The sequence below is a fragment of the Ipomoea nil genome, unplaced genomic scaffold, assembly GCF_001879475.1.
Source record: "Ipomoea nil cultivar Tokyo-kokei standard unplaced genomic scaffold, Asagao_1.1 scaffold2783, whole genome shotgun sequence".
In the NCBI taxonomy this organism is placed as follows: Eukaryota; Viridiplantae; Streptophyta; class Magnoliopsida; order Solanales; family Convolvulaceae; genus Ipomoea; species Ipomoea nil.
This window is the reverse complement of record NW_017619211.1, coordinates 185,158-203,175: the sequence shown is the minus strand read 5'-3', so window position 1 is coordinate 203,175 and position 18,018 is coordinate 185,158. Positions and strand designations below refer to the sequence as shown.

At 39.1% G+C, this 18,018-nt stretch overlaps 2 protein-coding genes across 6 annotated transcripts; one reads left to right on the top strand and one right to left on the bottom strand.

Moving 5' to 3' along the window:
- The first annotated feature begins 496 nt into the window (after positions 1 to 496).
- On the top strand, positions 497 to 5,866 carry LOC109157541. Of its 5 annotated transcripts, XM_019305398.1 has the most exons (6): positions 498 to 696; positions 1,728 to 1,799; positions 3,815 to 4,131; positions 4,216 to 4,320; positions 4,856 to 5,631; positions 5,698 to 5,866. In XM_019305398.1, the coding sequence occupies exons 3-5, from the start codon at positions 3,948 to 3,950 to the stop codon at positions 5,596 to 5,598; spliced, it is 1,032 nt and encodes a 343-aa protein (XP_019160943.1). In that variant the 5' UTR covers positions 498 to 696; positions 1,728 to 1,799; positions 3,815 to 3,947; the 3' UTR covers positions 5,599 to 5,631; positions 5,698 to 5,866. The 5 variants fall into 5 exon arrangements, with proteins under 5 accessions (XP_019160946.1, XP_019160943.1, XP_019160945.1 ...); XM_019305400.1 differs by having other exon boundaries at positions 3,845 to 4,131; positions 4,856 to 5,866; XM_019305399.1 differs by having other exon boundaries at positions 3,842 to 4,131; positions 4,856 to 5,866.
- A 4,538-nt stretch (positions 5,867 to 10,404) lies between these two features.
- LOC109157531 lies at positions 10,405 to 13,455 on the bottom strand. The gene is made up of 2 exons (XM_019305387.1): positions 13,440 to 13,455; positions 10,405 to 11,012 (listed from the first exon to the last, which is right to left on the bottom strand). The coding sequence occupies exons 1-2, from the start codon at positions 13,453 to 13,455 to the stop codon at positions 10,405 to 10,407; spliced, it is 624 nt and encodes a 207-aa protein (XP_019160932.1).
- Positions 13,456 to 18,018: the final 4,563 nt, after the last annotated feature.

Sequence of the window (18,018 nt, the reverse complement as noted above, 5' to 3'; positions counted from 1 at the left end):
ATCGCAGATTGAGAGTAAGAATTGGTGTGAATTATGTCTGAAATGATTTGGGGGTAAACAGCTTGGGTGAAATCAGTATAGATTGGGGGTTAGGGTTAGAGTTGAAATGTAAACAGCTTGGGTGAATGGGTACGTGAAATGGAATGGGTACTCTAAGTTTGAAATGGAGTTAAATTGGAGTCAAATGTGGTCAATGAAGGAAAGGGGTAAAGGGAGGGTTTTGTGAATTCACATTTCTGTCCATGATATTAACTATAGTTTGAGAGAAATTTGATTGGAGGACCAAATTGACTACGATTTACAACAAATAGGGACCCAATTGAATGAAATTGACAATGAAGGGCTACATTGCAGATCGGGCAACAATTGAAACACCAAAAATGTGATTTTCCCTTTTTATATTTATTGTCTATTTATGTTAATTGAATAACCCAAAACAGTATTGACTATGAAATTTTAAGAAGAAACGGGATTAAGATTTGGGTAACCTTTATGCCGTTGGTTTCGTTTGGTTCTAACGGCCCCTCTACTCCTCAGTCCACTCGCACTTTACCTGCTTTACGCTGCTCTACATCTCTCATTCATTCTCACTTTTTTCAATCCACAAACCCTAACCCGCAAACATTCATTTCTGAACCGAAACACAGAAATCAATCAGCCGATTCTGGATTTCCTCATTTCGTCGAGAACAACAAGGTATTTCATCTTCCTTTCCGTTCCCCCGAAAAATGCTCATCTGTATTGTTACTGTTATTTGATATGCAGTCTGTGCTCTTAGTGCTCTGTGAATCGTACTCTCTTATTTATTTTTGCTGTAGTTATCTCTCTTTTAACTGGCAGGTTATTCGATAGCTGGTTCTTGTTCATCGTAAACAAAAACCTTCTTTTTGGTTAAATTTTTTGTTTGTATGTGGTGCTCATTTTCAGTTATTGGCATTGTCTTTAGTGTTAATTGCGTATAGTGGGGAAATTTGTGTCGATTGTTGTTTTGTACTGCAAATGAACCATAAGGAATACTTGTACATTTCCTTGCCGTTCTCATAGATTATGCTGCAAGTTGCTACTTATTCTGGTTCCCCATTTCAAGAAATGTTCTGCAGTTCAAAAAGTTTTTTTTTTTTTTTTTTTTAAACATTTTTGTTCTTGGGGAAATGCATTCAGAAAAGTGCTAAGGAAAAATACTCCTTATCTTGTTAGTGGTTTGATTATGTGGCTAAGTTGCATCTTTTTGTCTTACTGTTGGCACACATGGGCATTTATGGTTCTTACATTTGTTAGAAATTACCTATTAATCATAAATTAAAATGTTCTCTTAAAGGAGCATGAATATTCTAACTGGTGGAAATACAAGGACTTAATTATACTATTTTTATATTACTCTGTGTGCGATGTGGACTATCAAGCCACTAAATGATGTTTGTAAAGAGGAAGTGGTTAAGCAGGAAAATGATGTGTACAGAAAATGACCAAATGATAGAAAACCATAAAGTTTGTATTGTATAAAATATTTATTTAAAAATAAGCTTATCCTTTTTGTGCTTATCAATCTAAACTCCATACCCCTGACCTCGCATGCATGCTAAGCAATTAGTTACAGCAAGGCTGACCTTTCTCTCTTTTGGTATATGCATTGAGTTGTTATTTATCCAAGCCATTTTCTTATTTATATGTTTGTTTGTTTCTCCCATTCGGTATCTTTGTACTTATTACTTTGTTTTTGGTTTCAGAAAGTGCTTTTGTGAGAGAATTGATGTATGAGTAACATATTACATAGTAAAGAGCTATCTGAAGATGTGAAGGTGAGTTGCACTCTTGTTGATTGCATGATGTCACTATATTTGACTTGGGTCATTCCTTCATCTTTCATCTTTCATGGGCTACTCTTCCGTTCTTGAACATACTGCTGTGTGCTCATTGTATTGCATTATGTCAAACTTTTCTGCGATAGTTTTCAGATAAAGATATTACAAAATTGTAAGAAAAGCTGAATGCAACTGTGAATTTGTTCCGATTATATTCTATGATCCATCACTTCTTATAGTTAGGAAATAGGGCTAAATTTGTAACTTCCACTCCAACTACTATAAAGTTCCATATAGTCATCGTGGAAAAGTTCAACGAACCTAGTTAATGTACTATTATTACATTATTACAATTAAACTAACAGTATTTTATTGAAATACTTGATTTCTATTTCAAATAAAAAGAGGCTAATTTATCCTGGAAAACCAGTGAACTTTATAATACTTTCAACAACTTTCAGTAGATTTTTTTTTTTTTTTTTTTTAATTTGAAAAAGTTATTTGATATTTTATTATTTATTTTTTCCTGCATATCTTAGTGGAAATATTTAGGGTCTGCTTAGATGATTTAGTTGCATACGCTGTTAGAAAAGCTTCTTGAAGCAGTTAGCCACCGAAATTATAAGTTTGAATTACGTAGTTACAATCTGTACAGATCTACAAGCATAAGTAGGTTTTGTTTAATCAACTTATATTCTGATGATTGTCTCTTCTAGTGAAATAAATGGAAGGAGGTTTGGCCATTTGGGAATGATTATTTTGTACTTTTCTGTGGAGAGTATGTTTAGTATTGAGCACAATCTGCAATTAAGTACCTTTAGAGTGCTCCTTTTATATTATTTTAAATTTTGTAATTTGTAGTGTAAATGCATGTTTGAAGAAGCACAGTACAATTTGGATAAACAGCTTGAAATAAATGGATGCTCACTCAATATGAACTCATGCCCCTGTTGTCTTCTAGGCCCAATTTGGATAAACAGCTTAAACTAAATGCTTTTATGTACTTTCTATATGATTACAATACCTTACAAGGGTTTGCCAATGTTTTTTCAGCTTATTCTCATAAGTTCTTTGAAATAGTGTATTGAAATAAGCTAAAACCAGATTTTCAAAAGATATAAGCTCTTTTCATAAGTCTATCCAAATTAGGCTTAGGCTAAACTCCAAGTCAACTACATTCCATTTAGAAGAAAGCTTGATCTATTTTTCTCTTGGTTATCATCTACCATTCTAATAAATCTTTATCTATCCTACTATCTAACCAATGTATATATCTATATCTATTATTGTTGTTTTTGTTGCTATTGTTTTCTGGGTTTTCTTTTAAGTTAATGTTATGATATTATACTGTTTGAGAAGTATCATGGTGTACCAAAAATAAATAAATAAATAAAAAAGCTCTTGCATGGCCACTAGTGTAATGAAGGATTTGCCATTGAACTGGCCTTTTTTTTAACATCCTTTTTCGTAGAAGCACAGAAGTCTTTGTTTTTCGATATACTTATTTGCTAGGTTCTACCCAAAGAGCATTCTATCCCAATTCCCAAATTTATGCCTCGGTTGAGAGCATTGGGGAACAGATCTTATATAAGGTCATGATTGTCATGTGCATATGTTCGCTTATTAAGAGAGAAGTTTATATATGTGTGTGTATAAAAAAGAGATATCACTGCATTGCTGATCTTGCTTTGACAAAAAGTAAGATATACCATTTCCTAAGTATGATAACTCTTCATATAGGATTCAACATATATGTGGAGGTATTGATGTAGACAACATTGGCCTCAAGGTAAACTTTGGTCTTTCCAGAAAAAAAACAATTTTCTCTGAGGCAAAAGGTGTCCTGATGGAAGAGAGTGTGTGTGTATGATTATACTAGATGAATGATGAATCTGTATGATGCTGTTTTATTGATCTTGCTTATGTCTATCAACTGCTAAAGGAAGATGATCTTTTAACTTAAGGATCTCTCTCATGTTTCTAATATGTTAAGCATCTCTATTTTCATTAAGCTCTTGATTCTGTTAACCTTGGAGCAGCAGAGCATACTGGCTGGTGCAGTTTGATGTAGTATGCTGCTTTTCTTCTGTACGTTTATGTTCGTGATCTGCAACTATATTATTCAATACTCTGGCAACTCACAAAATGAAATCAAGAGCCAATGGGACATCTAGAGCCCAGAAGTCTAAAGCTTTACAGGGTGAGGGGCCAAACTGGGTCCTAATTGCGGGTGGTGCTTTACTGAGTACCTTGTCAGTTCGCTTGGGCTACAAGCTCAAGCAGGTGCTTGATGCAAAACAACAGAACACTACCGGCAACACTTCAAAAGGTCTTGTATAATTCATTGAATTAATCATGAGTTGTCTTATGAGATTAAGTCGTGCTCTTAGTTTCTGTAGTTGTTTGAATGCAGAAAATAATAAACCTGCTGAGAGAAAGAAAGCTAGGAATTGCCATTTACAGTCAAGTTCATACTGTTTCAACCAAGATGATGAAAACTGCTATAATTTCCTTTCAGGTCTGAAAATCATCTAGGCATCCAATTGGAGCCTTGGTTGGTTGGGTTTCTCTTTCAAGTTCTGGTTTTTATATCTGCTGCTTCAGTTGGTTGCTTAGCTAGTTACAGCTATTGTATCATGAAGTGTTAATTTATCTCTGGGAAATTCTGCTGGCTTTCAAATAATATAGGAAAATAAGTAAAATTTCTGCCTCCTTTAAATAAATACAGTACTTGAGCTTTTATTTCCTGATGGAATGGACCTTAAGCATTCGTTTCAAAGGTTTTCTTCTAGCTCTTGCTTCTCTATTAAGAGTTCACTTCCCTAAAATGCATGCCTTATCAAGCTATTTCTATAACATGGTCCCTTTCCCTTGTTCTTTGGCCTTCTTAGTGATCAGTAAACATTTCTCCGCCTGAAACAAGGGTTGTCTATTGGCACATCCCTAGAGAATGCCCCAGTTACGCGCCATGGAATATAGTCGTGAGTTGTTTCATTTACTCTCTTGTAAATGTCCCTTGCTCTTATGGATTTCTTTCAATCTTAAATGAACAGGAACTAGAGACGTGATGGATATGAAACAGCAGTGCAATGGCCAAGTACTAACAGAAAGTGAAACAGAACTTCCTCTCGTGACTGTCCCTTCGCTTGAATTCAGCAGAGAAAACGGTGGGGCATGGTCATCCTCCGTAGATCGTCTTGAGCTGCCGCAGAAGCCATTGCACCTCTCAAATGGCTCTGAGTCACCGTGTGTCTCCGAATCTGGTTCTGACATTTTCAGCAAGCGAGAAGTAATACAAAAGCTGAGACAACAGGTGAAGAGAAGGGATGAAATGATACTAGAGATGCAGGAGCAGATTGTAGAATTGCAGAGTTCATTGAATGCTCAGCTTTCTCATTCCTCCCATCTACAGTCTTTGCTGGATGTTGCGAACAGGGATCTTTTTGATTCAGAGAGAGAAATTCAAAGGCTGAGGAAGGTAATTGCAGATCATTGTGTCGGGCAGGTGGATTCCTGCGAGAAGATCCCAACTGTACCCTCTTTATGGGGAAGTGAAGGAAGGAATGGTTATGCAAATGGTCATTTTGAAGCAGAGAGACATTTGAAATCTTCAGAAAAGGGGAGAGGAGACGGGGAAAGGATAGAAATGCTGAGGCGTGAAGTGGCTGAACTGAAGGAAGTGATCGATGGGAAAGAATACCTGCTGCAAAGCTACAAGGAGCAAAAGGCAGAGCTCTCAACACAGGTTAAGGAGTTGCAGCAGAGACTGGATTCTCAGCTCCCAAATATTTTGTAGGCTGAGTTTAAAAAGCATGTGTATTCTTGTTTGGTAGGCTTCCATCCCTACCTCTACCTCTACCTCTACCTCTACCTCTACCTCTGTCAAATTCCATAGTATGGCAAAGGGTAAATTCATCTTATTGGTTCAGTTTTATAATTTTCCTACTCCCTTTTTGTTTGGTGTGGAACTGTGAATATGTCTGAGGAAAAAAAAACAAAAGAGTTATTTGGCAAAACAAACTATAGTATGAAAAGATTAGGCTTGATGAGTCAAATTTGTTGTACTTTTTGGATCAAAGGGAGGAGGGAGACCCCAAACTATACATCTTTATCAACTATCTGTCTCCACACAGGGATACCAGCCAAATCATCCACTAAGGCTGATAAGACTTCATCTGGAGCCTGGCTGAGGATATGAACTCCCGGGGGTGAAGACAATGCAAGTTTTGCTAGCTTATCTGCAACCACATTATTTTGCTCCCGGGGGATGTGGGAGATCTGCCACATATCTAGACCTTCAAGCTCAATTTTACAAGCCCATATGATATTGTCAACCATGCTGCCTATCTTTCTGCCAGAAAAAAACCTTCAACTATTTCCTTAGAATTAGATTCGAACATCACCTTTCTGTATCCCAAAAACTTTGCTAGTTGTATACCTTTTAAGACTGCCCAAGCTTACGAACTAGGTACTGACCTTGGTCCGATGTTATATTTGAGCCCATGAAGCCAGCTAACATGCTCGTCTCTTGCTACACAGCCACAGTCAGCCTTGTTAACGCATGAATGCCTGTCCATATTCATCTTAATCCATCCATGGTTGGGTTTAACCCATTTGACTTGTTTCCAGGTGGTATCAACGTGGCTTTTTCCTACTGCTCTGGCTCTTGTAAAGGCTCTATTTATCTCCTCAACTTGGGAGGTAATCATATTCAGCTTCATTGACAGTGGCCTTGACTTGTTACTAAACACTTTATCATTCCTGACTGGTTCCCTCCACTTGTTGTTTTCCCTTCACCATTGTGGTCCAAAACTTGTTGTCTTGATCTTGTTAAAATTGCAGTGGATGACCCAACTAGTATTCTTCTTGTACTTAGAGTGGTTTAGGGAAGATACTTTTGTAATTTCCTTGAAGAAAAGTGGAGATTTGAAGGAGATAGATTTTTGGTTGGGGTTGAGGCAGTGAGCGGCGAAGAAGAGAAGAAAAAGAAGATGAATTTCCAATGCTTTGTTTGGGAGTAAAACTGATCAGGGTTGGGTAAAGGGGCTTGGCAGCGGCCCTCTAAGTGGTCCGCGCCAAAGCCCGGTGTCAGCGAGGCTGACACGGCCTGAGGTCACGGACCATTATGTGGTCCGTGACCACGTTCCGTCACACGGAACGGGTCCCGTTCCGGGCCTGTGGCCTAGACCTGCCACCGGGTCGGGTAGCCGGGTCGGGTCTGGTTCAACTCCAAATTGCAATCAGTCCTCCGACTTTGTCAAATCTTCAAATCGGGTCAAAATTGGATGTAATCCTCGACTTTAAAAAAATTCTCGATTCTTAGTCAATCCCTTGACTTTCAAATTCCTCCCGGGAATTGCTTGTCCCAATTCAAACTTATATTCAATTTTTATCCAAATCTTTTCTCGTCGTTTCTTTCTTTCGTTTTCCCCGTCTTCACTTTTACTTCGGTAAATAACTCTCTTAACTAAACTTTAATCGTTCCTTAATGATTTTATCCCTACTTACACTTATTTCCATTCTTCAAATCTCGTGTTTGTTAATTCATAACATTCAAGTCTAAGCTTTTCTCTAAGATAATTCTCAATTAACTTCTAAGTTCCCAAAATTTTAAATTAGCACATCTTCCCACAACTTGCAACAACTTGTAACAAATTTTCTCAAGCATACACATCCAATTAAGCATTCATGCAAGAATCAACACACTCATTCCAAGATAGAGTGTTACCTTTCTCGAGATTGCGGCTTCCAGCCTGAATCTGTCCCATGACCATGATCCTCCCTAGTCCAGCTCCTCTGATACGTCCTTGCTGCGCTCCACCTCGTCCATGATTCCCATTTCTGTGCGGACCTCCTCTTGGTGGATAACCACTTCCCATAGCTTGATTCGGCGCCTGATTGATCGGACCTCTGGGTGGCTGGCTCGGGATCGTACCATGGGATCCCTCCGTCTTCGGGGAACAACAAATAGCGGCTCTATGGCCCGGCATCCCACACTGGAAGCAAACTACGGGCAATCCTCCACAAGTTGTCCTAGGATGGTCCTTGCCATATCTCGGGCATACCGAAACCCTCTCACTCGGTGGTCCTCCAGCTCCAACTCCCTGTGTAACACCCCCTAAAAACAAGCTATTTAAAAGCCTTAAACATGCAGATAACACAACTAAACAACAAACACAGCGGAAGACTAAGAGATAACTGGATAAATATAAATCCAAGTCATGGGGTGTTATGCCACGTTCACCAACAAGGATGAACGCTACGGCAATATCTGCATTGTTTACAACTAATCCATAGTCTCAAAACTCTACAACTAGATCGGCACACAGGCCATAAAACCAACGGGAGAAGCTATGCTAACAGGCACTAGACTGCGCACTCGCCTAGACATCACCTGAAAGAACACAATAAAACATGGGACGACGCCCGGTCAGCGAATAATGCTGGTAACCCACCAATACATGTGAAATATCATACATAGATAGATATAAGTTATAAAGCCATTTTCGAAATGGAATACATAAGTATATAAGTACAAAACCAAGATCGATAGTCAACACAAGACTCAACACTCTCAACAAGGATACGGGAACACATCCCAAACCACAAAGGTTAACCACAACACGAAAGATAAAGACAAGACCGATGGCAACATATGCTGTTGTGACTACACACGTCACAAGAAGAGAACACACAACCACGGTTACACAAGCCCTCGTGACATCACTCATCACGAGTTGATATGCCTTCCTTATGCCGTGTTCCAACCTTATGGCTACCCCCAACCTTATATCTAGTTCCAACCTTTACCTCCAGGACCCCTGTACACCAAGTCCAACCTTTTCCCTCCGAGGACCGTCGTCTCCTCTCCAACAGATCTCCAACAGAACCACCGATTTCATAGTACACGAGGGTACCGATCACACACACGGCAACACATGCCACCCAAGAATCACGTGAACCTTACACAAAGGCCACAAACTCCATAATCGCATCACGGCCACCACGAGGACCGCTGCCGTACCTTGGTGATTAAGGCCCCATAAACCGAAATCGTGCAATCCAGGTACAGCCACACACGCATCACATCTCAACAGGAATCAATCAACGGATCACAACGAAGATATGAAACCATACTCAATCAAGGAATGAATCACAGTCCAACAACAACGATGAATAACACAAGTTATCATCAACCATTAAGAAGGTACAAACAACACACACGCTAGCATTTAAACACCAAACTAGCATGCTTATCAAACGGGTAAACCAAACGTAGTTCCGAAGAACACACAAGACTTATCACGGTTCAACAAAACACAATGTTGAACACTTAGCACGATTCAAGACACCAAAACCTACATGGATTCCTACCATATAGTTCTAGACATACGAAACATCAAGAAGACACTCAAATAGTTCCACAAAAGAACAACGAGAAGTCAAAAGACCAAATACCGAGTCAAAAGAATCACGGGGAACAAATCCCAATCAAACACCACAGTGTTCCCCGCGGGTGGACCCACGGTTAGGCTCCCACCCGTGGTTCCGCCCGCGGGTACACTACCCACCGGCTTACGTTCCCCGCGGGTGGGCGGCGGGTTGGAGCTCTACCCGTCGTTCCGCCCGCGGGTACATATACCTATACAAAATAATCCCTTCGGGAATTTTCAACACCAAGCTCAAATTCAAGTCCAAAACATGCCAAATCTCACCAAATACAACAAAATGACTTGAATCAAAGGAAATTCCAAGCAATGACACACAAGAACCCTAAACACAAGCTCTAGATATGCATTTTCACAAGACAATGCATAAACACTCACATTTCATAGAAAAACACATGTAGAATCCAAGAAATATTCATATAGGTAAGCAAAATAGATTTTGTAGAGCATGGGTTACCTCTTGTAGACTAAAGACTTCACTTTACACCTCAACAAGCTCATCACAAGGCTCACCTTCCAAACCCACTTCAAGAACACACCAAAAGATCATAAAGATCTTATCTTTAAGAAAAGACACCTTAGATAAAACCAAAAACACAAGTTGAACTTAGATCTTACCCTCCTAGATGCCCAAATATAAGAAAGGTTGAATCTTGGAAGCAACTCTTGAAGTTTTGGCAAGGTTCCAACTTGGCTTGGAAGAAAAGCTACTCACCTTTTAGAGAGAGGGTGGAGCTAGATTTTTAGAAAAGTGTAAGGAGAGAATGAAAGTAGTCTTACTAGGTTAGGTTACATTACCAACAACAAGTGAAAGGTCAAGAATACTCTTACTAACATAAGGAAGTGTAAGGAACAAGGGAACTCCTTACAAAGCTCAAGGTACAACTTTGACTTTGGGGTTGACTAGTCAATTACTAGTCCCCAACTATTAAATTTTAGGAATTTAAGGAATTAAATTACAAATTGAAATAGGATTAATTACTCAATTAATCCCTTAATTGAATTTGGATTTCGGGGTGTCACACCCTGCCTCATAGTCATGTCCTCCTTTCCCCGCCTCGATCGTCAAACCTGCTCGTCGGATTGAACCTGTGCCCCTTGTTCGATTGCGAATCCACACCCTCATTCTTTTTCTTCATTCCCTGCATGGCATCTCACTGCAACTGTTGAAGCCTAGAGTAACCAGCAGTTGCATTGTAGGCTTCAGTCAAAGTAGCAAATCTGGCCGCTGAAAAAGACTTCTGAGCATCATAGTGCAACCCCCGGATAAACTTGCGAGCTCTACTCGCCTCATCCGGTGTCAAGGTAGGAGTGAATCGAGCTAGTGCCACAAAGCGGGCATGATACTCCGGGACAGTCGAGCTTCCCTGCTCGAGATGCAAGAACTCCTCATACTTAGCAGCCTTGACATACTCCTGGTAGAACCTCTCCCTCAATACCATCTTGAACATCTCCCAGTCAAACCCTTCTCTTGCCCGAACAGTCGGTCCCTCCATGACCCACCAGTGATCGTCCTCTCCCTGTAGATAGTATACAGCAGCCTCTACTCGCTGATCCTCTGGGCATCCTACCACGTCAAACAGCTTGTCAAACGTGCGGATCCAACTCTCGAGAACTTCCGGATCCTCCTGACCTAAGTAACACGGTGGATTACGTCCCGTGATCTTCCTAGACAAATCACCACTACCGTTATTCCCATTGAGTACGGCAACTCCTATGGTCTGAGTCAACTGGGTGAGCTGGCGCAGGCTCTCGGTCAAGTCTGTAGATGACGACGCTCTAGGTCCTGAGGAGCGAGGAATTCCTCTCTAACTCTTTGCGGCGGCATCGCGAAACCCTTTGAACATGACCAGAACAGATCATTCTTGTTAGCACGACTAAAAGTTAGCTGATTCTAACTTCTCTAATCTTAAGATAAATCTTGCAGCAAGCAAAGCACACAAAGCAACAAAGGCATCTCTTCTCATCTACTTTAACAACTTAACAAGAACAACTTCTCTTCTAAGCTTTAACTTTCAAACTCTTGGTTTTTCTCTTTCAACTTCTCTCTTTACTTCTCTACTTTACTTTCAAAAGATAAGCAAAAGCACTTTAAACACATTGATAAAGCACAAAAACAGATAAGCAAACGCAAGGAAACTCACGACCTCACCGCGTTCCTAACTGATACTTAGAGTTTCTCTTAACTCTGATTCTCATACTTAATCACTGAACTCGAAGCTTTCTCTTCTTAATTCATCACTTAGGGCTCTTTCCCTAATCTTATCCTTCTTAGGATTTCCACTTAATGTTCTCTTCTTATCTTGTCTTTCTTAAGACTTCAACTTAGAGGTCTTTCCTTAACTTGTCCTTCCTAGGACTTTTACTTAGAGTTTCTATACTCAATCTTAAGGGTCAAACATCCTAAGTCTCCCGCGGTTCGTACCGCTCTGATACCAATTTGTAACACCCCCACTTTTCTATCTCTGAATCACAATTCTAATCCAAACATTAACATAAAATAAGCAGCGGAAATAATAACTAAAAAGCTAACTAGTGGGAATGTCACCGCCACAACCACCACTCCGTGGTGATTGCACAGGCTAAGGGGTAATACTAGAAATAACATAAATATCTGGCATCCATAACAAATACTAAAAACATAAGGGGGAAAAGTCACCCCAAAAGTCTACATCATCATCAAAACCATAATAACAACCATGAGTCTAAAATCCGAAAACAAAGTCATCAACATATCTAGAGTTTAGACATCTCAAACTACGAGACTAATCTAACTCGATCTCCTCTCACTGCTGGGCCCACCTGAAAGGGGTTTTGCAAGCAACACATAGACAAATAGGAAAACACCCGTTAACACGAAGCTAAGTATAACCACACTCAACCCTGTAAAGCATTATAGATATACTTTGAAAACATTTGATTCCTCTTGGAAACAACAAACTTATCTCTAATCATCTTTAGATCCATCACATACTTTCTAAATGCTTGCAACCTATAATATTAACTGGCATGCTTATATACATATAAGACTGAACACTTAGATACTTCAACATATAAACACTTCAATTACATTAACAAGCAACTCATGCTTATAGGTAGGATCATACTAATAAACCATATAACAGGTATTCTTATGCTCTCACATTCTCATCACATAAACTTGATATACAAGGCTTCAAATATAACAAAATAATCATGCTCGATGAACAATCTTAAATCAACATTCTCATTATGTAATCTCATGTGGTATTATACTCAAATGCAATCTTGTGCAACACTATTCATCATACTCATATGCAACTTGTGCAATGCTATACATCATACTCATATGCAATCATGTGCAGTTCTATATTCATATGAAATCTCGTGCGATACTATAAGCATACTCATATGCAATCTCGTGCAATACTATAATCATACTCATATGCAATCTCGTGCAATACTATAATCATACTCATATGCAATCTCGTGCAATACCATAATCATATGCAATCATGTGTAGTTCTATATACATATGCAATCTCGTGCAATACTATATATATACACACTCATACATTCTTTATAAAAAATAGAGTACTTTCTGTGGAGGTCTCTTTCTTTCTTTCTTTCTTACTTTTGAGTCTCTCTTGACTCGCTTTCTTTCTCTTGAGTCTCTCTTGACTCACTTTCTTTCTCTTGAGTCTCTCTTGACTCACTTTCTTTCTTTTGAGTCTCTCTTGACTCGCTTTCTTTCTTTTGAGTCTCTATTGACTCGCTTTCTTTTCTTCTCGCTCGTAGACGGCTCAGGGTTTCACCGAAGCGTGAATTGCCCCATCGGGAACGGCGTAAGTCCGACCCAATATCTCATACCGTCTACGGAACCAATCTCGTGGTTCTCGTGCTGTGGAATCAAGTATCGAACTTTAAGTGTGCACACCCCCTAACCAGGATTCCAAGCCTGGCGGGCAGTTTCCAACCTCGTAACGTGGGAATACGCCGCGTTACATATACTTGGACCGCAATGTCCATAAATATCTCCCGAGAGGACATAGTCTAACCGGTATCCTCCAAAACCTCACCAATATAGATAATACATAGATATATCTCTCATGCATCAATTTCATGCATGCAACAACTCTACTATTTCTCAATGCATCAAATAATGCTATACCGCATGCTTATGGTTTTTGAAAATATTTCTTGGGCTCACCTTGCCCCTTATGCATTTTTGAAATATGACATATGTGAGATTCCAAATACTCTATAACATGCTTCTAAACCATGTATAAAATAACATGAAGTACTCAAGAATATAACATCACGCTCGGTTTGCAATATAGCAAATTCTATACATTTTTAACAACAAAATATGCTTCGAATCTCATTGATCAAATATCATAATCTAGTCATGCTTTCATAATAAACGATATTCTCAAAGGATCATGCTTCTCTACTCAACACAAAAATATCAATAGATCACATTATCAAGTATTTCTTGTTCACAGTGAACTTAGCCAAAATTATACTGTATAGCAATTCCTTCACAATTCCTCCACAACTTACTCATTTTTATCCAAATTCCACGAAATCAAAGCCAAAACGTGCGTCGAGACGATCCCGAAGAGCCGAGCCACAAGGGTCCGTAACACTTGGCCCGAAACAACACGTAGCTGAGCCACAAGGGCTCGTCCACTGCACAAAATCTTCTCAGATCAAAACTCAGGGACCTGGGGCGGGACTCCTCAAGAGCCGCCCCATGTGCCCCGTTACACCATCGGGTCTAGGCGGCGGCCCTCCTCTAGGGCCGTGCCCTAGACCCGTGTAACCACGGCTCTAGCCGGCGACCCTCCTGATAGGCCGCGGCTCGGGCCGCTGGTTTGATCTGGTGCACTCTGTGTGTGCACCAGATGACATTTTCACCTGCAATCTCAATCCAAACAAGTCCAAAACATTCTCAACTAGTCAAAGACAAATACTAAATTACTTTCAAGCATAAACACAAAAAAATCCCATAATTTCTACTCAATAAAGAGGCTTCACAGAGCCAAATCTAAGAGGGAGTCCATGGGGTTATACCCCTCTTGTTGCCTCTTCTTCTTGCTTGGATTCCTTCTTCTTCCCAACTCAACCACTACCCCCTTGACCACCTAGATGACTCAAACAAGCCAAACAACAACACTTAAGAGGAGGAACTCATATATAGAAGCTAAAGAGAGGAAACTAGAAGAACAAGGATGGAAATGAACCAAAAACTCACTATGTTTCTTCTTTCTCCCTTGATGAGTTCTTGGGTGGGAAGACAAAGAATGGAATCAGGAGAAAAGTTGGCTTTCTATTGCTTATATATGGGTTCAAAACCCTAGAAGGATACTCAATGATTGGTGGAGGGCAAAATGGTAATTTGGTGATAGTTCTAGAAAAGATCAGACAAGGAGAATGCCTCTTTGGTCCACCTTGCAACATGAACCATAGACTAGAAATGCTATTTTAAATACTTTGGGGTTGAAAATGAATTTTCTCAAAAACCTATTTAGATGAACCCTTATTTAAAGTCTTTTTGAATTCTCCCTATCTCAGTCAGATAAATTTCTAGATTTAAAACTTGATACGCGAAGTACCCGAAAATTAGGAAATTTCGAATTAAATAGGTTTTGGCGTCGAATTAATTTAAAATGTGACAAAAATAATTTATTCGGACACCAATTGATCGCAAAAAAATTTTAATGGAGTGAAAATGACTATTTTCGGGAATTTCTTAAAATTGGATTTATAAAATACAATTTTGGGTTGTTACAATCACCAAATTTATATGCACCCGGCAAACGAAGAAAAGACCGCATTCATCACACTAGATGGAGTATATTGTTATCAAGTCATGCCGTTCGGACTGAAGAATGCCGGCGCCACATACACTCAGATGGTGTCAAAGTTGTTCCACCAACTATTGGGTAAGTCCATGGCCGCCTATGTGGACGAAATGCTGGTTAAAAGTAAGGAAGAGATAGACTACGTTGGAGACCTAGCAGACTGCTTCAGAATAATGTTGAAATACAACATTCGTTTGAACCTTAAAAAGTGCGCCTTCGTTGTTCAAGGCGGCAAGTTTTTTGGGGTATATGGTCACCAAACGGGGAATTGAGCTGAATCCTGAGAAGGTGAATGTCATCCTTGATATGCAACCGCCGGGATCTCTAAAGAATTGCAAAGGTTAACTGACCGATTAGATGCACTCAGTCGGTTCTTGTGACAACCCAAAAATAATTTTCCTAAATTCTATGCTATAAATTCCAAAATAGCTATTTTCACTCTTTCAAAAAATTTTATTTTGAAAAAGGTGTTTGAATTAAATAATTTAAATCGAGTTTTTAAATAAATTTGATACTGGGAATATTCTATTTTGAAAATCCTAGATTTCGGGTACATTTATGTACCAAGTTTTGACCCAAAAAGTCAATCTGAGTGAAACCGGAAAGGAACCTGTGAAACCTGAACCAAGTGTTTTAATTAAAACTATCTTTTAGCAAATCTATTTTTGACCCCCAGTTATGCAAAATCATTTTTTTAAACTATGATCTATGATGCAAGGTGAACCCTAAAATTTTATTTTACAATTCTACCCCCAAAACCCTAACTATAAAGGATAGCATTTTCCCCTTGTTTCACTATTCACTCATTAGAAAACTTCAGCAGCACTCATCCATCATCTTTCTCTCGTGTCTCTCTCCCTCTCCATCATCTTCTTTATTTTAGAGCTTCTTCTAGCAAAGTCTAGCAGGTTCAAGGCTTGAGGTTCAAGCTTGGGTAAGCTTCTCTCTTCTTCCTCCCTTTTCTATTTCGTTATTAGCTTGTCTTTGAGATAGATTATCTAAGCTGGATGTGTTTGTTTGGGTTGTTATGGTTGTTGCTTGAGAAATGGAGATGGTAAAGAAGAAGGCCTAGCTTGAGGATGGAGATTGAAGGAATCTTGAGGTTGAAAAACTCAAGGTATAACCCATGGAGACCTCAAACCTAGCTATTTACCCATAAAATTTGTGAATGTTTGTTATATAGTTAAATGTTGATGTTTGATGCATGATATTGTTGAAATGTTTGGTGAAATTTGATGTTGTGAACCTATTTGATCTTCTGTGGAATTTTTGGGGTATCTGTTTTGTTCATGTCGAGAAGGCAGAGTGCACCAGAGAGCAAGTCACGGTACTAGGAGTAGTTCCGTGACAAGCTCTGTGACCCACGGACCTTAGTAAAGGAACTAGACTAGTTTCATTACTAAGGTCTGTTGTGGCTCACTGGTTAGAGAACCAGATTATATGTTGGAGTGCTTGGGATTGATTCCTTTGGCCAATATCTCTCTTTTTGGTTTAATTGGTGGTTGTTATGCTTTGGTAAAAGTGTTTAAGGTGGGATTTAAACCCCTAATCTCTTGATTAATTAATAATTAGAATCCTTTTCAATTGAGCAACTTCAACCTTTGAGAAACTATTTGGAGCATATAAAATATTATTTGGACTTGAAAGGTTTAAACTACCAAAAGCTATGATTTTCCAAGAAAGCTCTATTCCTAGAATTACATATATGTACTTATATGTTTTGGGAAATGTTATACTTGATTTTGGGAATATGTACATATATAACTAAGTATGAGATATATATTTGATCATATAGATATTTGAAGCTTATTCTATCATTTCCCTAAAACTAAGTTATTAACATCTTATATTTTGGAAAATACTATGTATCTCTAGAAAGATTTAACTAAGAACTTTTGATCTATAAAGTATATAACTCATGGACTCCCACCTCTTTTTATAGACTCTGTGAAGTCAAGATAAATATTGAAATGTGTAGAAATGCTAGATTATTGATGTGGTTGAGCTATTAAGTGATCTATTGTTGATCTATGATATGTTGTTGAGGATTTGGGAGTGTTAGATTGCCCTGTATTTGTTTTCAGGTGAAGAAGAACCCCATTGGCGCACAGACAATGTGCACCAGATGGAGTCACGGAGCTAGCCAACGGCCCTAGGCAGGGACCGTTGGGAAGCCCCGTAGAGGAACGGCCCTAGGGCACAGCTCACAGTTAGAGCCATGGCCCTAGGCCGCCGCTTAGCGGATCCAAGCGGCAGGGCCCCTCAAGCCCCGCCAGGCCAAAGCTGTGTAGTGGCCGGGCTCTTTGTGGCTCAGCTACGTGTAGTTCAGACTGGGACTCGCGGGCCCTTGAGGCTCGGACACTCGGGATCTTTACGACGCACGAGTAGAATTTGATTTCATTGAATTTGGAGTAGAAATGAGTAATTTACAGTAGAAATTGTGATGATTCATGCTATAGAAGTAGTCTGTGAACATTTGCAAAGAATGAAAATGTGAAGTATTTTGTCTTGGCTATTTGAATGAGAAGCATGATAATTATTTGATTGTTGGATTAAGAAGTATGATCATTATTTGCCAATGTTTGCTTGATTAGCATGCCTAAGTATCCATTGTGAGTATTTGAGAATTTTGCCAAGAATATGAGATGTTTGGTTGTGCAGAGCATGAATCTAATTATACAGTAAAGTGAAGTATTAAAGCATGTTGCTCATTTTGAGTTTAATGAGCATGATCAATATTTGCTAAGTGTTTGCTAAGAAGTTTTGCTAAGTATTAATGTGATGAGCATGAAGTAGCATAATATTTGCTTGATTATTACTCAAAGAGAATTTGAGATATTCTTTACAGTAAAGAGCATGTTTAGCATATCATTAACTAAAGTGCATTAGTGGCTCTAAGTAAGCCTAAGTATTCTTTCAAAA

What these genes read in the sequence shown, in the direction of transcription:
- LOC109157541 (XM_019305400.1), top strand. Translation starts at nt 3,948, where the DNA reads ATGAAATCAAGAGCCAATGGGACATCTAGAGCCCAGAAGTCTAAAGCT. An exon ending in TACCGGCAACACTTCAAAAG is followed by an intron (nt 4,132 to 4,215) that starts GTCTTGTATAAT and finishes GTTTGAATGCAG; the next exon opens with AAAATAATAAACCTGCTGAG. An exon ending in CTGCTATAATTTCCTTTCAG is followed by an intron (nt 4,321 to 4,855) that starts GTCTGAAAATCA and finishes TTAAATGAACAG; the next exon opens with GAACTAGAGACGTGATGGAT.